The sequence below is a fragment of the Crocodylus porosus genome, unplaced genomic scaffold (genome assembly GCF_001723895.1).
Source record: "Crocodylus porosus isolate Cpor-Errol unplaced genomic scaffold, CroPor_comp1, whole genome shotgun sequence".
Lineage (NCBI taxonomy): Eukaryota > Metazoa > Chordata > Crocodylia > Crocodylidae > Crocodylus > Crocodylus porosus.
In genome coordinates, this window is record NW_017728921.1 from 16,195,443 (window position 1) to 16,215,519 (window position 20,077).

A 20,077-nucleotide genomic window follows, 5' to 3' on the forward strand; every position below is an offset into this window, starting at 1 on the left:
GTTTACTCTCTGCGCCCTGACTGGCGCTCCCGGGCTTGTCACACAACCAGCGCCCTTACTGGCGCTTCCGGGCTTGTCACACAACCAGCGCCCTCTTACCGGTTCCCTTGTATTCGCTAGCTTACTCAGGCCGGCTCACTACGCTTGCTCCTTTAAGTTTCTCGCTAAGCTCGCCCCTCTGGGCTTGTCTATACACTCGCCTGACTGGGCTTCCCAATAGGTTTGCCCCGGCTGGGGCTTCTCCCAGATAGGTAGTTCCCCACTAGGGTCTGTCTCACCACAGTCACTGCGGGTCTCCCCCCCAGCCCATAAGGTTTGTCTCCGCGCTCCCCGCGTTTTCACCCCGACTGGGCTTCTCCGCAGTCACCGCGCACTTCCCCACGGGGTGCTACCCTGCTGGGGTTTCGTCACCCGCCTCCCACAGTAAGTTCCCCTCACTGGGGTCTCGTGCCCCCTCTGAGGCCTGTCCTGTCTGGGGCCTGTCCCGCACTCCTCACCCTCTCTGGGGCCTGTCCCGTGCTCCTCACCCTCTCTGGGGCCTCGTAAAATACTGCCCCACAGGGCCGGGATCACCAGGAACCCCCACACTCTTGGGTAGCACCCCTGAAATTATCCCGCTAGCCACCCCCACATCCAGCGCTCTCTACCGCGCTAATTATCCCAATAGTCACCCCCACTGGGGTTGGGGTCAGGACACCCCAAAACACAGCGCTCTCTACCGCGCTAATTATCCCGATAGTCACCCCCACTGGGGTTGGGGTCAGGACACCCCAAAACACAGCACTCTTTACCACGCTGGGAGCACCCCCACCTTACTGGGGAGCTCCTAATGAGGCCTCCTCCTTCCCCTACAGCCTCACCCGGTCCTCCGGTGTAATGATAACAAACTAGCAACGTAAAGCCCTGAGCCAACCGGCTACAACCCAAAAGAAGCTGCCGGGCTATAACCTAAACCGTGCGCCTCCTAGGCGCTCCCTCACCTCTCTGCCAGGGTTCTCTTCACCCCCTCCCATCATTATACGAACGCTGGAGCGCTCTGGCTGCTCTGCTTAACTCTGGTCCACTCAGCTCTGCTCCTGCTCCTGCTCCTGCTCCTGCTCCTGCTCCTGCTCCTGCTCCTGCTCCTGCTCCTTGGGCTGCCAGAGGGGAACTAAGTCTGGTCTTGGCCTGTCTGGTTATAAAGGCCAAGCCCTGCCCCCTCCTGGTCAGCTGACCTAATCTGTCGCCCTGGCAACCGCCAGCTGTGCTGCCCTGTTGACAGACAGCTAAGCCTGCATCGCCATTACTAGTAGCGAGCACCCTAGTGCGCCACTACGGGAACATTAATACACAGTGGGTGCATCTACATGTGCAACGAATGCACCCGATTAAACTTAAGTGCAATTTGAGCTGGAGTAAATGATTCTGACATCACCTACACATAGGTTTAAGTGCAGTAATTTACTCTGCTGTTCGATAGTACTTGTGTCTGATGGAACTATCCAGCAATACTATAAGTTAATCTACACCAGCTCAATTGCCACATGTATAGATGGTGATGCTTTACTGCACAGTAAATTAGTCTATTGTGCAGTAAAGCACATGTGTAGACATGCCCAGTATGGTATTTCTGACAATCTTCCCCTCACCCTTCCCACCCTCTACCTCAATTTCTCTCTTTTCTCCTAAAAAAAACCTCACTTTTTATATTTAGACACATGTAAAATAAATTTTAGACAAGTTTTACTTTGGGGTAACAGATGCCTTACAAGAACAAATGTAACAGTATTTATTTTTCACTGTCTTGTTTTACACAATCAGGTTTTAGTTTCCCCTAAACTCACCTAGCTAACCGTGGTTCAGATAACCTCAACCATTCAGAGACGGGGCATAGGTGCTGCCTGTGACAGCTGAAGTTATTATTTTAGTTCTTTCTCATCCTGCCAATACAGGTTCAGCACTGGGAAAGTTAAACTTTTAGGAGAAGGGTTGATTTTTAATTGAAATATATTTACTAGTTTTATAATATTGAAACCACCTGATACTTGAGAGCATGAGTTCAACTTTAAAACTCCAAGCTAAGTTACTGTTTGAGAAAATCAGCCCATTTTTTTAGGTGTCTAAATATGGATTTCAGTACCTGAGTGTAGGCACTGACGTCTGAGAACTTGAAGTGAAACATTCTAGAGCTCAGAAAGAGCCTTCATTTATAGATCATATAAGCAGGCCTGGACAATGGATTTTTTCAAAAATTAGTATATGATATTTTGATAAATACAAAAGCCCACTACTGAGTTAATAGTCACCAATTGACTGAACATTTAGTTAGCCATGTCTTAAGAGAAGGCTAGATGTACACCTCGCTGGGGTCATTTGACCCCAGTACTCTTTCCTGCCATGGCAGGGGGTCGGACTTGATGATCTGCTCAGTTACCTTCCAACCCTAGAAACTAGGAAACTGTGAGTGCATGTTTGACAGTGACTGTACATTCATGAGAAGTATGTTGCAGGATACTGTCATGTCTTGAGCTTCAGTTTATCAAGGTGCATGTACATTGACTGCTGTGATAGTAATTATCTGGGATAAAAAACTGACATGTAGTAGTTGATAAAGCTCAGTGGAAGTGTAATGATCGGTATGTATTTTTCAAATCTAAATGATGTAGAGGTATTTGGAAAACATAAGTGAAAGTATTACAAACTGGTTATTTATTTTCTTCACCTCTGAATACCACCAGGCACACTGGTTTAGCATCCAGATGTATTTATCCTGTCTTTGTCCTTCCTTCACCCTAACAACAACTACCTCATCATAATCCCCTCAATTCTTTGCCTCTAAACCTAGCTCTCAAATAAGCTTGGTATCAATACGATTAAGTTTTGTTTTCAGAAACCAGATGAAATTCCCTGTAACTGCTCTCAGTGCTCTTGTTTTTCAGGGTATAAAAACATGTGACAGATTAGGAAGAAAAACTCCTCCTAATGCGTGTTAAGAAGTGACTTATACCACCAATACTTGGGTGTTGCTTTTACAATTATTTATTTTGAGGTGGTTTGTCTTCCTGGCTTGTTTGTAATGTTTTATGTGCATCTTACAGTTCACATAGTTCTCTTGCACTGATCCTGTACACACTCCTTATGTCTCATAGGGCTTTTTTTCTCCACTCCACCTGATCTCTGCCAAGCTCAGAATAGAGAGGGGAGGGCTGTCGGCTGGCCAGTCATGGCTCAGTTGACCTAGTGCCAGTTAAAGTTGTTGGAGTAACAAAGAAATTCCTGGAGAATCAGGTGGAGCAGAAGCTTTGTTCCATCCTTTTCATTCTACTGTGCCTATACCCTCTTCTCCCCCGTGCTGTTTGGGGTGGAAATGTTAACAGAAGACCAGTTTCTGCTAGCTTCACCCCTATAGATTCTCCCTACCTACACATCATTTTTCCAATGACAATGCCTGGCTTCTGGTAAACTTTGCAAAGTGAACTTAGTGCAGAATCTTGCTCAGACAAAAACCCCTTCTACAGCACTGAAGGTTGCTGGCACAGAAATGTTTGCTGCATAGTCTTGTTTCATATTTGAATCATTCCCTTCTTAGTGGCCAGATATAAAATGCATCATTATGTGATACCTGTAATCTTGGAACATGTAAGAGCCAGAAGCTACGTCTGCCCTCTCCAAACCCATCAGGGTTGTCTCATATCTGTAATTGTGAAGTAAGGAATATGCCCTTCGCCTAAAGCAAGCCCTATCGCTCCTGAATGTTTTAAGATGTTTATCATTGTGGTAGCTGCACACCAAACTAGATTATATGGTTGGTGATCAAGAAATAATACACTTGCAATTGCTACATGGGAAACTTAAGTTAGATATTAGGAAGAACTTTCTGGCTCATGGGGGTTACCCACTGGAACAGATGAGGCATTGGACGTTTTAAAGTGTAAGTTAGACAAATGCTTGTCTGGGTTGGTTCAGACAGGGATGATCGTGCCCCAAGCTGGGGATTAGACTAGATAACCTCCTGATGTGCCTTCCAGACCCATTTTTCTGTAATAATTCCATGAAAATAACCATATTTTCCTAACTCAGTGTGGAATGAAAAAACAAAGTAAAATGTTTCTGAAAGCAGGTGTCACCAACCAGATGTCAAAACAGTACACGCTCTGTTGGTGGCTAAAAGTGAATGAAGTGTTCCTTCGGGAAGCAGGATGTGCCCAACTAGTGGCATGCTCCTAGGTATCTCCATCATCCATACTATCCAAGGCTCCGCATATTCTAGCACGCAGCAGCTTCCCATTGTTATGTGTCTGTCAAAGTGCTTGGGCGTGCCTTAGGAGTAACTCTACGTTTCCCTCCAGTTTCTGTTCATAGCCCACAAGCCATTATCGTTCCTGTGGTTCTTTTTTGCTTTGCTTGTATCCTACATTACTGCTGCTAGCAACAAAAAAAATTATTGTAAAGAGAGAGACTTGTGGCCAAACAGATACTTCTATACAATTGTAGCTTTTTAAAGAAATGCATTATTCTTGAATGAAATTAAGGTGAATATAACAGTCTGAAAATGTGTTATCATGCTGGGCATGAGTAAAAAGACAGTTGTGCTTTGCCAAAGAAGGAAGCTGCCTGAAAATTATTCTATTTTTCAGTATCTATCATACACAATGTAGAAAAAAAATAAATATGAAGTTTATTTGGGGAATGTTATGGCTGATTTTTGTTTCTCTCACATACACATGCAGATCATTTCTTTGCCTGCAAATCTTTGCTCAAAGACAGTACAAGCATTTTGCAATTGTTTGGTTGTACAGAGGATGGGACAAAGTCATCCTAATTTTTTAAAAACTGCCAGGAGACTTTGAATTCTGTTTATTACTGTGTTTATTATAATAGTGCCTAAGGGTCAGCCCAGACGGCAGCCCCACTTGGCTGGTCCCTGCCCCCAAGATCTTCCATTCTAATCCAGCAAATAGCGGGTGGCAGGACACCTGCAACACACCAGCAAAGCAAATGATGTGATGGCATCAAGGTGTCACTGCCACAATATTTGAGTGGGAGCCAGAGGCACCTCAATATGAGGGGACCAGATCAGTGGAAAAAAGGGAGAGAAGTAGGATGAGGGGGTGAGAGCATGGGGGGACAGGGTAAGAGGCGCACACATAGAGCTGAGGTGAAGAAATTGGTGGCAGGAGAGGAGGAAAGGGGGGTGGAGCAAATAGCCAATCCGCTCCGAGTGGAGAAAGTCTAGCTGGAACTGCAGCAAGACCTGGGAATGACCAAAGGTCCCAGATTTTGCTGCTGCAGCTGTTCCTACTGGCTGAAATCTTTGACTCCTCTCTGCAGTTTTTTCCCAGTGGTCCCTAGAGAGGGACTTGAGGCCCAACTGCACAAGACACTATAGAGCAATAAATAACAAAAAGCAGTATCGTTACTGTGCAGAATAGACCTATTAGCCTTTACAGTCATGTCAGAGAGACCCACACTTGGTCATCTGAAATCTAACACCACTACTTCAGAGAAGAATGAAGAGGTGAAATACTGATGGGAGTTACAACGTTGTACATATATACGTATGGATAGATGAGTGTTATGCATATTAGGTACGTACAGTAAATTGAGTACGCGCTAGAAGAATGACCTTCAACTCATTTCACAGGCAACATGTTGCCCATTAAGCTGACATTCTTTGTGAAACCAGGAAAGCAAAAGTTAAAACTGAGGTTGAGGATAGCAAAGATACTGCCTGTAGCACGGTACTGGTCAGCCTTGTGCCCCACATTAGCAAAGGTTGGGGTGGACGACCCTGGCCCACAGGCCAGATCCAGCCCATGAGGGCATGTCACCTGGCCCAGCGTGTTCCCCAGGGGTCTAGAAATCTGGCAGCATGAGAGAAGTGGCAGAATTACTTGCTGCTCCTCTGCTGCCAAATTTCTAGACCCATGTAGAGTCCTGCAGGCCAGACAACATGGCCCTGTATGCCAGACCCAGGTACCCAGGATCAGGCTAGCACATAGTCAGATGAGGCTGGCCTGGGATCGAGCCAGTGTGCAGCCAGTGCAGGTCAGTTCATAATGGGATCTGGACATGAAAGACCAGGTCCACAGATTGATCCTGTGCCACTGATCCTGTGGCGTCAAAAGGCTGGGTGCCACTTAACTAAAGCACATGTGGCTTCAAGATTACAGCTACGAGTGGTACATATACTTACTGACCAAAAAATACATTGACATGTCTCTCTGTATCAGAGTTTAGTGGCTCATTTCGAATATAATTGACCCTTGGTTACAACAGAACTGGCACTGCTCCCAGTGATTAGAAATGTGTATGTGTATATGTCAGGGGTAGGCAATTATTTGAGCCCACAGTTTTAGGGAGCTCACAGGGTGTGTCAGAACTGTCTGCCTCCAAAACAGCTCACCAAACCTCCCCATTTGGGATGGAGCTGTGTGGGTGCAGGCAGGCGGCAGCTTCATCAGGGTTGCCACCAGCACCACTTCCAAGCTGCCCTTGTATCCCAAGGAGCTGCTGCCTGGCTTCAGTGGCTACCTGGGTGAAAAGGCAGTGGCCAGGCAGAAGCTATTGCTTGGCATGGGAAAGAAGGGGGAGTTGGCGGTAGGCACTGACATCTCCCCCTTACTGTTGCCATGCCCTTCTTCCTGCCACTGCCTGCAGCCAGCACCGGGGCTGCCCTGTGGCTCCTCCCTACCACCACCCTTCCAAGCAGGCGCCTGGGGCAGCCTGGAGGCAGTGCTGGTGGCAGCAGCAGGGTGGGGAGGAGCCACAGGACAGCCCGAGGGTGGCAGTAGCAGTGAAGGGGAAGCAGGCATGCCTGCCACTGAGTCCTGCTTTTTTCCCCGCGCTGAGCAGCAGTTTCTGCCCAGCTACTGCTGCCACCATTCATCATGGCCAAGGCGGGCAGGTCCAGAGCAGGCGCTGCAGAGACCCCAGCCCCCCGTGCAGGGCAGGCTGGGGCTATGCACTCAGTCTGGAGCTCAGGGCCCGCTCATGCACGTCCCAGGTAGTCTGCATGGGGCTAGGGCCAGTGATGATGGCAGCTGGAAGGAGTCACTGCTACCAGGGCTGCCAGGAAATGGAGTTCAGCTGCAGAGCCACCCCAGCCCTGCTGCACAGCTGGGGGTGGTGGGATGCCCCACGGTCTGGACAAGTGCCTGGGCCAGGCAGGACCAAGAAACCCACCATCGGCCAGATAAAGTCTCTCTGTGGGCCAGATCCAGCCCACAAACCAAATTTTGCCCACCCTGATATATGTTATAGGAACTATACATGTAAATACATGTGAGCACACACACACATATAGATATGCATGTATACACACATATATTGTATTTCATTTCCTATAATAAGAACCAACCCTGTTAATATGCAGGCTATATGCTTCACTAAATAGGATAGTATAGGAAATATAGTACATTATGAATACACACATTTCTAATCATCAGTGCTGCATGGAAGATATCTATTATAGGAAATGAAATACTATATATGTGCGTGTATATATACTTATATATATATATATATATATATATATCTACTTTCATTTCCTATAATAAAGACCAACCTGCTAATGCATAGGCTACAGAAATCACCACCATCTACCTTTCACACATTTTTCTGAATATGATTAGGAACTGTGTCCCTTTAGACTGATAAAGTGGAGGCAGATAAAAATTGTTAGGTAGTTACATTTTAATTAGAGCATTTAACAGGCCTGTTACTTGTTACTGAATTAAAACACTCTTCCATGAGCTGTAAAACTGTAAGTTACCTATTCAGATAGATATGCATACAATATGGGCTGCTAGTCAAAATTCTGAGCACAGCTTAAAAAAATACTTAATCACCAAAGTCTCACAACTTGAATTACTGTATACAAATAGCAGCAAGAACCAGTAGTTCCAAATGAATTTCCAACAGACACAGTAGAGAGTAGAGAGATAAGGTTGCAGATTTTGTGCTTGCCAGCACTCCCGACAAAACCTTAGGTAAACAGCTGAGCTTGCCCTGTATCCTGAAGATAAACAAAATCTTAGTCTTGTGAACTAACATGTGCAGTCACTTCCAAAGGAATTCACCTCCAAAAACATCAGGATACAGAGTTCAGACCTGAGTCTTCTATCTATAGCAACCTGGCATATCTAAACAGCAGAGTGGCTACATAGGAACAGAGATTATCTAGATCTAAGGAAAGATAGTAAGCTATTTCTTTTATGGAAAAGCTGTACAAAATGATATTCTTCTTCATCAATATCTATCATATGCCATGTCCCTACCTCAGTAGTTCTGAACCTTTATAGACTCAACCTTTATAGACTCATCTGACTCCAGACACCTCTCCATAACTTTTGTAAATTGAGCAGCAGCTCATTTAAAAAAAAACAAAAAACCATTTATTTATTACAATGTTTACCTCCTTGCAGAGGTGCCAGGCCATGGAGGCTGGGCAGTGGTCAGCAAGGATCACCCTAAGCCTGTACTGACCTGCTTATATCTGTTTATTTCCTCACATCTCACAGCACTTTCCAAAGGATTCTGCACCTCCCCAGGGTGCCCTAGCTCCCTGGCTGGGACTCACTGCCCTACATGCTTAGCTGTTGAACTTCTCCCAGACAGGGAGTTTGAGTCTGCTATCAGTCATTCACTAGTCAATGCAAAGGCACAGACACAAACTGAATTTATTATTCACACTTGTATCAAGATATCACACTAAGATAGACCAAAAAGAAGTCCATGAGCATCAATCCAGGGCAGGGGAAAACACAACTATTTTATATAAAGTGCACATCATGCTTATAGTAGAGCTCTTCTTGATACTTTATAGGAGAATTTTATCTGCTGCCCAGTGCCACAGTACTAAGAACAATAGAAAATACACATTTTTAAACACTAAAACTATATTTAAATACTATTTACGTATGTGTACAAATGCACTTAGGAGATTTCTCTCTTAGATACAACTATGTCTTCTGGTGAATTACTAAAGCCAATAATAGATGTTCAATTAAAGGCACAATCAGACCTAAGCCTCAATCCTGACAATTGGACCTCATCCCATGCTTTAAATGAAATGTGTGGCTGATGCACTTCTGGGGCTGGGAGCGCACTGAAGAGATCTCTGATGTGCTCCCATGACTCAGAGAACTCATGCACTGACCAGTGCTCCCAGCTTCAGAAGTGCACTGGAGTCTTGAAAGGCCCTGGTGTGCCACTGGTGTGCACAAATCAGCTGACTAGCACTTGCAGCCCCAGGAACACACCAGCCACACGTTCAGTTTAAGGCATGATGGGAACCAGCCACAAAATTATTACACATATTTCATGGCTTATTCCCTGTTTTATTGCATCATTAATTGCTCAAATGTGTGGCTAGGCTACCACTTCAGACATGATTAACTACTTAATCAGGGGGCCTAAGATACTAGAACTACTTATGTCCACTTCACAGCCTGCTTGTGCTTCAGCAGTCTCATAACCTGGAGAGTTAACAACAATGTGGCAACAAGCACCTCAGTGCATATCCTTTCAGAGCACCTGAGGAAGTGAGCTCGGGCTCATGAAAGCTTCTGTTATATACATCTCTGATTTAGTCTGTTAGATGCAAATCTACCCTGCCTGCTACAAGCATATAAAATCCAGCTGTTTTTAAAGCTGAAAATAATTTCACCATTTCTAGTATCCAATTACACTTGGGCTAGGGACAGACATTCAAAAAGCCTGCGCCTAAACTGATTCCATCTTTGTAGGTTAGTCTAACCTGCAAAGCTTGCACCAATTGCATAGTTTCATAGTTTCACAGAAGCAGGGTCAGAGGGGACCTGAGCAGATCATCTAGTCCGACCCCCTGCCCTGGGCAGGAATGACTACAGGGCTCTCATGACCCCTACTAAGTTTAAGCTCAAATGACCCCAGCTAGGTAGTTATCAAGCCTCCTTTTAAAGACCCCCAGGGTAGGAGCCAGCATCACTTCCCTTGGAAGCTGGTTCCAGATCCTAGCCACCCTGACTGTGAAGTAGCGCCTCCTGATGTCTCGTCTGACTCTCAAGTCAACTTCTGGCCATTATTCCTTGTTACTCCGGGAGGTGCTGGGGGGAACAGGGTGTCACCCAATCCCCTCTGGTCTCCCCTGGTAAGTTTATATATGGCCACCAGGTCGCCTCTCAGCCTTCTCTTGTGCAGGCTGAATAGGTTCAGGTCCCGTAGCCTTCCCTTGTAGGGCCTGCCCTGCTGCCCCCTGATCATGCAAGTGGCCTCCTCTGGACCCTCTCCATGTTGTCCACATCCCTCCTGAAGTGCGGCACCCAGAACTGGAAGCAGTACTCCAGCTGCGGCCTCACCAGTGCTGCATAGAGGGGGAGGATCGCCTCCTTGGACCTGCATCTGTGGATATGTGACAAGGTGCAGTTAGCCTTCCTGACCGTGTCCTCACATTGGCAGCCCATGTTCATTTTGGAATTGACAATGACTCCAAGACCCCTTTCCATCACTGTGTTTTGGAGAAGGGAGATCCCCAGCCTGTAGGTATGCTGCTGGTTCTTACTGCCCAAGTACAGCACCCTGCACTTGTCAGTATTGAATTCCATCCTATTCTCATTTGCCCACCCCTGTAACCTGTCCAGGTCCAGTTGTATCCTGTCCCTCTCTTGCACTGTGCCCACCTCACCCCAAATCTTGATGTCATCAGCAATTTTGAACAGGGTGCTTTTCACCCCCTTGTTCAAGCCACTGATAAAGAAATTGAACAGTGTGGGCCCAAGTCCTGGGGGACTCCACTGCCCACATCCCTCCACGTCAAATATGACCCATCAACCACCACTCTCTAGGTGCAGCCCCGTAGCCAATTTGCAACCCATCTGACTATGTAGGCATCAATGCCACAGTCGCCTAGCTTTTTAATGAGAATGGGGTGGGAGACAGTGTCAAAGGCCTTCCTGAAGTCCAGAAAGACTACATCCACTGCAACATCTGCGTCCAATGATTTTGTGACCTGATTGTAGAAGGCCACCAGGTTGGTCTGACAGGACCTGGCCTTAATGAACTCATGCTGGTTGCCCTTAAGCATCATCCCCTCTACTGGCCCTTCACATATGTGCCCCTGGATAATTTTTTCAAAGACCTTCCCCAGGACCAAAGTAAGACTAATGGGCCTGTAGTTGCCCGGGTCCTCCCTCCTTCCTTTTTTGAAAATGGGGACCACATTGGCCTTCTTCCAGTCATCTGGCACCTGGCCACAGCGCCATGAGTGCTCGTAAAGCCATGCCAGGGGCCCCTTGATAACCCCTGCCAATTCCCTCAGCACCCTGGGGTGGAGAGCATCTGGACCTGCTGATTTGAACACGTCCAGCCCCTCCATAAGTTCCCTAACTCAGTCTTCCCTGACCCTAGGCCTGACGGAGTCACTCCTGAGTCCATCCTGAATCCTGGTGGGGGAGAAGTCCTGGTCCCTGCTCAAAAAAATGGATGCAAAGAATTTGTTTAAAAGGTCTGCCTTTTCCTCTGGTGAAATCAACATATTGCCAAGCACATCCTGCAGGGGCCCCACGTTGCCTAGTGCCTTCTTTTTACTCCCTATGTATTTAAAAAAGGACTTTTTGTTGCTAGCCCTAGTTCCATCTCTGCCTTAGCTTTCCTAACAGCCCCCCTACAGACCCAAGCGATGGAGGTATACTTCTTTTTGTTGATAGCCCCCACATCCACTGGATGTATGCCTCCTATTTGGCTTTCAGATGTTCCTGAATGCCTTTGGTGAGCCAAGAGGCCTTTTGGGCACACTTGCCCCTTTGACTCGCGTTGGGACTGTCACCCTTTGGGCTCAGAGGCTCATCTCAAGGAACAACCACTCGTCATGGACACCTAGTTCCCTTGCTCTCCGGAACTGCAGTGCCTCTCCTACCAATCTCTTCAGCTCATTGAAGTCGGCCCTCCTGAAGTCAAGGCTACCGCCTTGCTGCAGGCCCTTGACACCCTGCGCTGGATGGTGAATTCCAGTAGGCGATGATCACTACCGCCCAGATGGTCGAGGACCTGGAGTCCCCTCACCAGGTCATCTCCTGTGGCCAGGACCAGGCCAGCAGGGCATTCCCCCTGGTGGGACTGTGCACCTCCTGGGCTAGGTGGAGGTCTTGTATCCCAGCAAGACACCTATGTGAGTCGTCAGACTGGTTGACTGCTCCTCCCAGCAGATGTCTGAGTAGTTTAGATCACCCATGATGACTACATCCCTCAACTTAACTGCCTCCGCGAGCTGACCCCAGAACTCCCGGTCCAGCTCTTCCTCCTGGTTGGGTGGCCGATAGTAGACACCCACCATTAAGTCTCTTTCCCCATGACCCCCTTGTATTCTGACCCAGAGCACTTCAGCCTGCCCCTCCTCTGACCCCATCCTGTTAGTTGAGGACATGTATTGCTCTTTGACATACAGCACCACACCCCTGCCTTTCCTCCCCTTTCTGTCCTGCCTGTATAGTCTGTAGCTCCTAATGTTTACCATCCAATCGTGGGTTGCATCCCCACCAGGTTTCAGTGAGCCCTAATATGTCTGGGTTTGTACTAGCTATTCGGAGGGTAAGTTCCTCCTGTTTATTCCCCATACTTTGGGCATTAGTGTAAAGGCACTTAAGGCCTCCTGTCAGTGCAGCCCCCTCCCTCCCCCAATTCCTAGGCCTGTCTGGACCCTTGTCACTTACCTGGGTACCTCTTGTGCTCATCACCTGTCTTGGCTGGGAGGTGTTCTCATGTCCTCCTGTGGCCCTATCCCTTGGCAAAGCTGGTTTAAAGCATGCTGTACAAGATCAGCCAACCTGGAAGAGAAGACACACTTGCCTTTAGGGGAGAGGTGAAGCCCATCCCACCCATGCATGCCCCCTGCGCAAAAATGTGGGTCATTTCCCAGGAACCTGAGGCCTCCCTGGTGGCGCCAACTCCAAAGCCTCCAGTTCACCTCATTGATGCAGGCTCTGTGACGCTGTCCGCATATGCTGCAGGTTTTATTCTTAGGAAACTTTGTAGTTGTGGAGTGTGAGAAGGGTTATAACCAGAGATCCAGGTTTTCCATTTCCCATGGAAAAATGGAGAAAACCATGGATTCCCTGTTTTTATCAAAGAAGACGTGGATTTCCCTTTTTAGCAGAGAAATCCGGGGATTGTCCACTTTTGCAAAGAGCTCTTGCAGGCTGGCACAGCTCCAGTTCTACATTCCCTTCCAGTTCTATGTTCCCAATAATTATTGCTTTAAAAGGTGCTGACTCATTATCCAAAGCAAGAAAACATCAGACGCAAAACCTTAGGACATCTTGCAATTAAAGTCTCAGCCAGTCTATTCCAGCTTAAACCAGTCTCTGGACTTCGCCTTTCATCAGTGCCCATTTTATTGCCCTTGATTCACTTCCTCCAATGGCTTATCGTTTGTCAGCTTTCTTTATGCCCTTAATTCCCTGACCTGGCATGGATGCAGATGGGTCATGACCCATCAAAATTATGGGCAGTTTCATCAGTAACCACTGTGATAATGACAAACTACGTATCAAGAACTTTGTGCCGAGGTAGAGAGGGTGTGAAGAAAGGGAGAGAGAGAAACAGGAGGGAGGGATGAGGCATTAAAATGTTATCTAAAACGCCTCTCTATATAAAGTGTGACTGATCCCAAAGGAACTAAAGAAACCATCAAGACAGACCTGATCTACAAGCTGAGATGCCTACCTTGCCATTCAAGCCGGTATACATTTCTCTTTTTTCCCAAATGTAATTTGTGCAATACATCATTTACTCCATTCTGCTCTTCTAAAAGCCTTGTTGCATAAGCTCAGTACAGGGGTAGGGAAACCAATCCACTTATCTGAAATCAAATACAGTTAAAATAACAATAGAAGTCATAAGATCAGATCTGAGAAATCAAATATATCACTGTTTTGTTTCACAGAGAATTATTAAAAGTAGTAATGAAGAATGGATTTGAGAGTGCTCTTCCATTTTAAAGCAATGAGATACAACAGATGAAGACTAGCCAGAGGTGATCAGAGAGAAAGTAACTATGTGGCCTAACTAACTGATCTATGAAGAAAACTGAAAAGGGCTAAATAACTTGGATGAGTATGAGTACCATACATTAACTTGTATGGTACAAGTTAATGATCTATACTTTACATGAAAGATCAAAACCAAAAGATGGAAAGGAATTATTTGTTTTCAGTAGCATATGAGAGCATAGCAAGAAAAAATAGGTTAAAAGTAGGAGGGGAAAAAGTGATTGTAGGATGACTATCAAGAAAAACCTTCCTTAAAATGAAATCTATTACTAGAATAGCCACCCATTATGGTATTTGTAACACAGACTGATCAAAGTTCTAGAAAATAAGCTAGAGGTAAGTTTGTAATTAAGAAGTTTCCTGCTGATGGTGGGTCTCCTGGTGAAGAGTTATTTAATTTGTGGCACCAGTTGTGTGGGAGAAACTTGATGTTAGACATTATAAACCACAATCCATCCTATGTCTTTACCAACCAGGAGGGCATCAGGGTCTAATATATGAACAAAGTGCCATAATCATTCTTGATGTGACTGCACTGAAGTCAGCATTGTTACACCATGGATGAATCTGGCTCACTTCATTTTCAAGCAGAAACTTCTTCAAATTATAAATTACTTTGTGTTAGTTTTACTGCCTTTGCGGGACACTGCCATCTGCAAGGATCTGTCCTGTAAGATACAAATGCTGCATTTTATCATCAGGGCACAGGATCATGAGGACACACAATAACTGCCATCGAGAAAGAAGAGATGATACTCCTCTCACAAAATTGTATTTGAGATATTTCTTAAAACTCCTATAGCCCATCACAATCAGGAATGCCCTTCCTAACCATGAAACCAAGCTAGGCCCACTCTGACATTTTCTCCTTTCATTCAGGTTGCTGAACATAACAGTCAAGTAAGATAACAAGTGCATGAGACAGCTGCAGGAAGGGGGGGAAGAAGCTGTGTTTCAAGCCTACCCACGGTGCCCAGCAGCTTGGGTATTGCAAAACACTCACAGCTCTGTTGACCCTTTACCAGAGTTTAAGAAACCAAAGACCAAAGCACTGAAGTGTGACATGAGGCAACATGACACCACCGAAGGCTTACTCACTTTCCTGGAGATTTTCACACACTTCTTTCTTTCCTTCAGCACCCAGCTTTACTTGCCCTGTGCTGCCTCCTGACTCCTGGCTCCTAAGGAGGGATTTCTTCTGCTGGTACTCTGTGGTCAGGGGTTACTGTAGCAGAAAGAGCCATTATTTTGAATGTGACTGAATAGCCCCACAAGCCCTATGTTTTGTATCTCCCTGACAGATGATCAGCTGGAATCTCTTGCTCTTGGCCTTTGTCCTTGGCATGGGTGGGTCTTTCCAGTATGGGTTACAAGTCTCGATCATAAACCCTCCTGCTGAGGTAAGCAAAAACTGCAAAGAAAATGAACAAATAGCTTTTCAATCCAGATTCTTTCACCGATTTCTCCTGGCCTGTCTCAGAACACTTTTGGCTTCTGCTTCCACTACTTGTGGCCCTGGTAAACATCATAGTTTTTCTGCCACTGAGCTGGAAAGTAAAGGAAGGCTCTGGGGAACTCATAGCAGTGGGCACTTTTCCATTCCTCAGCCCTGGACCAGTCCTTTAGATCAACATTTCTCACCTTTTCTAGACTCAAGGCACTCCTCAATAGACTCAAGGCACCCCTTGGAAAATGCCAGGTCTTACTTTTCACTTGGTTTTTCGCTATAGAAAGATAATAGAGCAATTCTTCTGTTGCTATGAACTCAGAAAGACCACAACAGGTGAAAGTGTTTTTAACAATATGGATTCCTATTTAAAATCTCCGGATTTATCTTGTAAATTATGTTTGCACACCTAGCAATGCTAACACTGTGTGGCACCCCCATGGCACCCTTCAAAAGCTCCCAAGGGAATCACTGCTCTAGAGTGCATGGCCTTTTCCTCTCTCGTGAAGTATAAGGTCCCTTGTATCCAATTTTATTTCATCTTTTTAGCTAAGTGCTGGTCATAGGTGCAAAAAGTTTTAGGATCAGAACTGGGTATGACACTGGCATCAAGGGGCAGGAACAAGGTACTTGCCTTTGGAAAAAGAAAATTAGTGTGGTAGGTGAGACTGCGAAAGGGACTTAGAAAGATATCAACATTTAAATTTGAACTTTATTACTTATTACCAGTTTTACAGTAGCATGTAGGAACCCCAAGCAAGAAGCAGGTCCTTATTCTGCTGTGTACTGGACAGTCAAGTAATACAGAGGACAAAATTTGCCTTTAGAAAGCAAAATTTTCTTCAGGGGAAGAAATCCTGGACCCACTTCAGTTTATGGAAATGTTGCCATGGATTTCAGCACGGCCTGGATTTCATCCAAGGCGTCAGACAGAATGTAACAGGTGGATAAAACAGAGAAGCGGGAGTGGTTAGAAAGATCAGATAACAAAACAATGAGAGTTTATCAGATTAACAGAGGTCAGGTCACTGCTTGCCCAACAGCATATATAACTCATATTTAATATTGATATCTACTGCTGTTCTTTGCACTTTGTGGATGAAATGTTGGCACCACTGAAGTAAACAACAAAAGTCCCATCATTTTCACTGGGCCCATGATTTCACCCCAGGTGTCATGACTACATGAAATAAAAAGAATATGTTATTCAAAAGAAGAAAAGTTGATTGAATCCAATTCTTTCTGTTTTCATTCCAAGCACATTAAGAGCTTCATCAGTGAGATTTGGCTGGAGAGATACAGCTTTCCTCTTAGTGACAAGGGAGTCACATTACTGTGGTCCTCCATCGTGTCCATTTACAGTATCGGGGGGCTGCTGGGCTCCATGTATGCTGGATATTTTTCTATTAGATTTGGAAGGTAAGACAAATCTTTGTATGAGTCTATTTCTACTTACTCCAGTGACTGCAAAAACAAGTGACTCATGTCCTAAAGGAAACAGGCTGGCTGCAGACCCCAATGTCCTTTATCATGATTCACCCAAAGCACCGTAAGCCTCTGCCATAAAGAAAGGAAGTAGTTCAGAATGGCAATAAGGTGAAAAATATAATCTTATCCATTAGGAATATAATCTTATCCATTAGGAATTTCAATAGAAATGTTCAAAGAAGCCAGGTTAAGTTTAGAGGATAATTCAAGGGGGATCCTTATGGGAGAGTCTCACCTTTACCAATGGTTTACCAAAGTTCATCCTCCCATCTAAATATAGACTCATATTGCAGCACGGCACACATGAGCAGTGCTCTCCAAAGCTGCAGCTGGCTTTTCACTCTGTGAAAGACAGATGTCCTTTCCCCATGCCTTCTAGGCTCAAGTCGGTTGTGAGTATGGTATTATTACAGTGAAATACATCGCAGAATCTTTAGCTGATTTAAATTTCAGGTCACTGTTGTTGAAAGGTCAATGAATGACATGCTCAGTATCATTATACTCAAGTTTCTTTCATACAAATTTCAGGAAGAAAGCCATGCTGTTTGTCAACATCCCTGCCCTCCTTGGTGCAGCTCTGATGGGATTCAGCAAGGTATTTGGATCCTTTGAGATGATCCTGCTGGGCAGATTCTCCTCTGGAGTCTGTACAGGTACATTTGCATACATCTTCTACTGATCTAAAAGGCACCTGACACCACCACAGTATTCCCCCACGAAGAAGTAAAGGGGCCTACCATGCCTGATTATTTGAGCCTGGGACCTTTTAAAAATCCACACAAAGTTATGGTTCTATATAGACTTTAAATTAAGTAAATGATAACAGTAACAATTAATAATGTACAACCTTTGCATGTCTCCTATTCTTCTAAGTCAGAATTTAATGTATATAATATGGGCAGCAAAGCACTGAAAATGTCAAAATACGCCCCGTATTTTTAGAAACATGCTCACTCAATAGTAAACCAACCTTTGATGTAGCTTTTCATACGGAACTGCCCTGTCAGATATTCTGTTTCTACCTTTGCAGGTTTAGGTCTGAATATTCATCTCATGTATGTTGGAGAATGTGCTCCGAAGAAATTGCGTGGAGTCACTGCTATAACAGCTTCTACAGCCATCGCCGTTGGAAAATTTGTAGGATTTGCCATCGGACTTGAGTAAGGAGACCTGAGGCTTATTTTTCTTTTCTTTTTTTTCTTCCTACTAAAATATAAGAACATGTTTATGTAAGGCTCCTGAAAGATAATTTAGCATCCCATGCTTCTCAGAGTATTCCAGGAAGCTAGTCTGCCAGACTGAATTAGTGTAGCCCAGGTTACTAAGTCCAAACTGAAGGGGGAATAAAAATATTATGCAACTATAAATTCCTGAAGGTCTTTGTTTCAACCACCATGAGCTTTCTAGCAAAGGAATGAAGTAGATCAATCAAGATCATCATAAACCTTACAAAAAAGAACATATTTAATAGATTTTAGTACTTATTTGGTGCAATATCTGAAATAGCTACAATACTTCTAAAATTGGATTTTGCTTTTTTCTTAGAGGGTAGAAGGTATGAACTAGACCCGTCAATCTATCAAATTTTATTTCAAAAGGACACAAATATATACAAACTCACCAGCTCAGGCAAATACATACTCACCTGTGCACACCCTACCTGATGCATGCTTTTTTAATAACTACCTACCCTGTACTAAGGAGCCACCATACAGGCATACCCACCTCTGTGTCAGACTCACTGCAGGTGTGAGCTGATCTATAAACTGGGTGTTAAATGGCAGACTCCATCTTTGATGGAACAGGTACATCCCTGGAATAGGAAACAGCAGATCAGCATCTCCTGTATTTCCAAATACTTGTACAGATAGTCTCTTTTGGGCCTTCAGCTCCAGGGTAACCAGTCAATACTGCTATATTTACATATGCCACAAACTACCATAATTCAGGTTCTCTTACTGCTGTACTTCTGTTTCAGAGAAATTCTGGGAGCAAAAGCTCTTTGGCCCATTCTCATGGGGGTCAGTGCAATTCCAGCACTAATCCAGATGGTCACACTGCCTTTTTTCCCTGACTCTCCACGTTACCTTCTAATCGACAAAAAGGACAAAGAGGGTTGTGTCAAAGGTACAAAAATATGTCCTAGGTACTATCTTTAGCAAAGTTGGGCTGTTTTCTTAACAAATCCTTGGGCTACAGTTTAAAAGTATAATTACTAGGCAAACCACACAACATGTACGGAGTGGAGAATAAAACCCTGGTTTCTTTTAGCTCCAAATCCTAAACCCTCTGTATCTGAGGTAAGGACCTCTTCTACGCTAGCATTAATATTTCCCTTATTCTGTCAGACACCTGAGGGTGACATGATCACACACACATACATGTGCATATGAATGTGATGAAATTAACTTGTATTAATAAGCACTAGAGTTTATTGCTTCTGGGGGCCACATTTACACATGCTGCAGAGAAGCTGGCTGGGATCATGAAGGTGCTTCAGTGCAGGGCTACCTGGCAGGCAGCCCCCACAGTGAAACACCCTTGTGCCCCAGGCAGCTGAGGCAACATCTACATGTGTGCTGCTGTCTACATGTGTTTTTTACTCTGCAGCAGGATAGTACTTGTATTTACAAGCACTATCCTGCTGCAGAATAAATTAATTTACTCCAGCCTAATAAGGGCGCACGTTTAGATACATGGCATTTCCTGTGTAGCTAATTAATCTGCTGTGCAGTAACTATCTTGTGTAGATGTGCCCAGAGTATATTATAAACTTTGTGTTAGCCCATGACCTTCTGTCTCATAATAGCTAAGGGCAGATACAGTATGTTCAGGACCTGTATAAGATGCCAAATTTCCACTATTTAGTTGTAACCTTTTACTATCATGCCACAGAAAACAATCCATTACGACCACTCTGCCTCTTCTGTAATACTTTAAGTGTAGTTCTGAATACAAGTAGTAATTTATATTAAAAAAAAATGCTCAAGCAGCCTTGTGCTATTATCTCTTTTTACATATTGAAAGATGAAACTCTTAAGGAAGGACCCTCTCCATGTCAACAGCATGGAGAGCGTCCAGAGGAGGCCACTCGTATGATCAGGGGGCAGCAGGGCAGGCCCTATGAGGAGAGGCT

At 44.9% G+C, this 20,077-nt stretch overlaps 1 protein-coding gene and 1 long non-coding RNA gene across 5 annotated transcripts in view; one reads left to right on the forward strand and one right to left on the reverse strand.

Annotated features, from left to right (window-relative positions):
- Nucleotides 1-8,647: 8,647 nt before the first annotated feature.
- On the reverse strand, nucleotides 8,648-12,822 carry LOC109313041. Its single transcript, XR_002101956.1, has 2 exons — nucleotides 12,677-12,822; nucleotides 8,648-8,838 (listed from the first exon to the last, which is right to left on the reverse strand). It is a non-coding gene; the product is annotated as an uncharacterized LOC109313041 (long non-coding RNA).
- A 771-nt stretch (nucleotides 12,823-13,593) lies between these two features.
- Nucleotides 13,594-20,077, forward strand: part of LOC109312811 (solute carrier family 2, facilitated glucose transporter member 11-like) — a 33,404-nt gene continuing 26,920 nt past the window's right edge. Inside the window, exons 1-6 of one of the 4 annotated variants that reach the window (XM_019539107.1) lie at nucleotides 13,594-13,696; nucleotides 15,308-15,406; nucleotides 16,712-16,872; nucleotides 17,470-17,594; nucleotides 17,972-18,101; nucleotides 18,920-19,068. In XM_019539107.1, the coding sequence (XP_019394652.1) occupies nucleotides 13,673-13,696; nucleotides 15,308-15,406; nucleotides 16,712-16,872; nucleotides 17,470-17,594; nucleotides 17,972-18,101; nucleotides 18,920-19,068 (688 nt within the window). In that variant the 5' untranslated portion in view covers nucleotides 13,594-13,672. Of the gene's footprint in view, nucleotides 13,697-14,896; nucleotides 14,992-15,038; nucleotides 15,211-15,307; nucleotides 15,407-16,002; nucleotides 16,080-16,711; nucleotides 16,873-17,469; nucleotides 17,595-17,971; nucleotides 18,102-18,919; nucleotides 19,069-20,077 lie in introns of those variants that run through there. The other 3 variants (XM_019539106.1, XM_019539108.1, XM_019539109.1) reach the window with 3 other exon arrangements.